At 37.4% G+C, this 3037-nt stretch overlaps 1 protein-coding gene across 1 annotated transcript; it reads right to left on the reverse strand.

The window, feature by feature from the left end:
- Positions 1-862: 862 nt before the first annotated feature.
- LOC141004828 (GTP cyclohydrolase 1 2-like) lies at positions 863-2826 on the reverse strand. The gene is made up of 6 exons (XM_073476494.1): positions 2553-2826; positions 2174-2283; positions 1618-1673; positions 1479-1510; positions 1291-1375; positions 863-992 (listed from the first exon to the last, which is right to left on the reverse strand). The coding sequence occupies exons 1-6, from the start codon at positions 2824-2826 to the stop codon at positions 863-865; spliced, it is 687 nt and encodes a 228-aa protein (XP_073332595.1).
- Between the last annotated feature and the right edge of the window lie 211 nt (positions 2827-3037).

The following is a 3037-nucleotide window of genomic DNA, read 5'->3' on the forward strand; positions in this document are numbered from 1 at the left end:
TGAGTTTGTACGTCGACGGAATGGATGTTATATGTTTATATTTAGAAAGACACAAACGGACATTGATAATACAGTGGTGGAATTGAGACAATAACGGCTGCTTATAATGTTTTGCTGACAAAATAGCATTATTCAGGAAGATTCTGTAAAGAGATGTCAGGTTTCACTGCCTTGCTTATAGTATTTTCTGTGACTAAGCAACCAACCACAGTTTACAATCTGCTCCTGTTTACAGTTGCACACGCGTGCCCAGTGTACGAGGCCATACAGCCATGGGATATGCGTTTTCAGGTGTGTTTGTAAAGACAGAGATTACATCCGAAACATTTGTTTGGGTGGAGATCCATTTTTAAAAAAAAAAAGAAAACTGTTTTGAAAAATACCCGTGTACATGTGGACATTATATCAAGGACAAGCATAGACAGGAATAAGAATAGATTCATGTTTTTATTTTCAATGTAAATTTGCATTGGAAATTGTACTTGAAGCACCATTACATTAATTGATTTCACAGTCCAGAATACATTTAGTCAGTATGGTATGTACGTTACACATCCCCCAAAACAGCTGCTAATGTACTTCAAACTCTTCATTTCATAAAATCCATATTACATCTGTAATATAACATTTTTATACTACATATTGTAAGGTTATGATATCGACTCATTCATCATGCAAGTATCCAAGTTTCTGTGTTTGTTCTACATATAGAGAGGACACTACCTCATCATATTTATCTTGTTGCTATGGCTGCTGGCTGAGAGATACCAAACATAATTTCTTTGTATGCCCACAATGACAAATATAGTGTCTCATCTGTTCTTTTATCACAGTTGAACTTTCTGCTGACGTAAAAAACTCTTCACTTCCGCATTGTGAGGGCAAGAAACTCCTTCCTGGTTTCGGAATTATCATTAAATGATCCCAACATGACACTTGTAACAGTACTGGCGTTCATCTTCTGCACTCCTCTCATCACCATGCACATGTGGCTGAAAGACACAACAAGGAAAATGCGGAAATCACTGTGAATCTTCAAAGAGCAAGTCAGTGATTTGCACTGAACCTATTAGATTTAAGAAATAGGAGGTAAGACGCAGGATAAATGTAGGTGCTGTCTAAACTGTGTTCCCAGTTTCACGTTCTTTTAGTGTCTTGCTTACAAATATGTCTGACAATACCTAAGTAGCTATGATAAAGTTAAATACTTCAATTTAAAGAGATTAGGAAAAAAAACAAGTTCAAATATTTTTCTGTCTAATGTGGAGGAAATAAAAGCAAAATACTCACACAGCCTCAATAACCACTGCCACTCCAGCAGGCTCCAATGCCTCAGAGATGGCTGAGGCAATCTGTTTGGTTAGACGCTCCTGAACTGTAGAGAGTCGCATATTAAATGTCACAAAATTAAATTGAACATATGATTACAAAGAAATACATAATAGTATTCAGTATTAAAGCATTAAAGTCATTTTTACCTTGAAGCCTTCTGCTGTAGATCTCGACAATTCTGAAAAAATAAAAACAAAGAGAATGTAATGTCTGTGTGTGTGTGTCTGTGTCTGTGTGTCTGTGTGCATGTGCGTGTGCGTGTGCGCGTGTCTTCCAATCACCCACCTAGCAAGCTTACTGAGTCCAACCACTTTCTTGTTTGGGAGGTATGCTATGTGAGCCTGGAACATTCAAACAAAGTATGATCAATGTATTTGTTATCTAATATATATTTCAATATGGTCTATAATACATGATAGATCAGAATAAAAGTATCTGTAAGTAGTAGACATGAAAATCATCAATTTATTCAAGCTGATCACAGATAAATTGGTATTGTGTAGATGTCAGCTGATGATTAACAGGAATTTGCAGTACAAACATCCCGACGGTATGTTTGAAGAAAAAGTGCCACCATGACTTTTATTTAAAAGAGATCACTGATTTGTCACTGACAAACTTATGTTTTATATAAAAAACAAATTTAGGGGATTCGTATATCTTTATCTTAACAATTTAATATTATCCAGTACATTTTTATCAAATATCCATATTGGCCTAATAAAATGACTGGCATCTAGGGTCTAAGGACAGAGGGTGTCACATAGCAATGTGATTTGTGATATTAGGCTATAATAAATAAAAATGACTTGACTTGAATCCAATGACCTCAAATAATTACCTTGCCAAAGAAGGGCACCAGGTGATGTTCACAGAGAGAAAACAGGTCGATATCCTTGACAATCACCATCTCGTCATGGTTTTCATCAAATATAGCATCGTTTAAGATATCTGTGGATTAGATATTCATTCTATGTCATACTGGAGCAAAGGATGATATAGAAAGTGACAGAATGACGGACTGTTTCGTTTTACAAATCAGAAATGAGACCCAAGACAAGCTTTAAACATATGGCAGTGCTGTAGGGTAGTCACAAAATGTATTATAGTCATCAAAATGAACTTTGTCCTTTTTATTTTCAAAATTAATATGGAAAGTGTCAGCACTATTGAAAGTTTTAAGTAGTTTTCAGTTTCAAAAAGAAAAAAAGTATCCTTACCTTGGGTTGTTTCTTTGTAGCCTTTAGTGAGGAACTGCATGGCTTTGGCAGCACGTAGTGGTGTACGTAGAAGGCCCTCCCGCTTGACGTCTTCTCCAAGCTCACTCAATACGGTGGTATAGGCTTTCTCAATATGAGCAAGCTTGTCTGCGCCTGCAGAGTCCTTGGAGTCCTTGGAGTCCTCTTTGTGCAAATCGTTATGTTTAGACTCGATGCACATGTTCTGATACTCAGCAGCTGCTCCGTTCTTTGCTGAAGCATTGTGGTACTCCATTCTGGCTCTTTGCTGTACTTTCAGTCAGAGATGCTGCAGGATACAATAAAACAGTCAGCCGTTGGCTCAGTGATCTCAGTGAGGACATCCCCTGTTTTTAAAGCTTGATGTGGGGCCCTCAGGGAACAGCATCACAGGAGCAACTGACCACATAAATCAATTTCAGATCCCCTTGCGTTAACTGCCATGGAGCAGCATTTGACTGATCCTG

The sequence above is a fragment of the Pagrus major genome, chromosome 11 (assembly GCF_040436345.1).
Source record: "Pagrus major chromosome 11, Pma_NU_1.0".
NCBI lineage: Eukaryota > Metazoa > Chordata > Actinopteri > Spariformes > Sparidae > Pagrus > Pagrus major.

What these genes read in the sequence shown, in the direction of transcription:
- LOC141004828 (XM_073476494.1), bottom strand. Translation starts at nt 2,826, where the DNA reads ATGGAGTACCACAATGCTTCAGCAAAGAACGGAGCAGCTGCTGAGTAT. An exon ending in CTACAAAGAAACAACCCAAG is followed by an intron (nt 2,284 to 2,552) that starts GTAAGGATACTT and finishes TCTAATCCACAG; the next exon opens with ATATCTTAAACGATGCTATA. An exon ending in GGACTCAGTAAGCTTGCTAG is followed by an intron (nt 1,511 to 1,617) that starts GTGGGTGATTGG and finishes TTATTTTTTCAG; the next exon opens with AATTGTCGAGATCTACAGCA.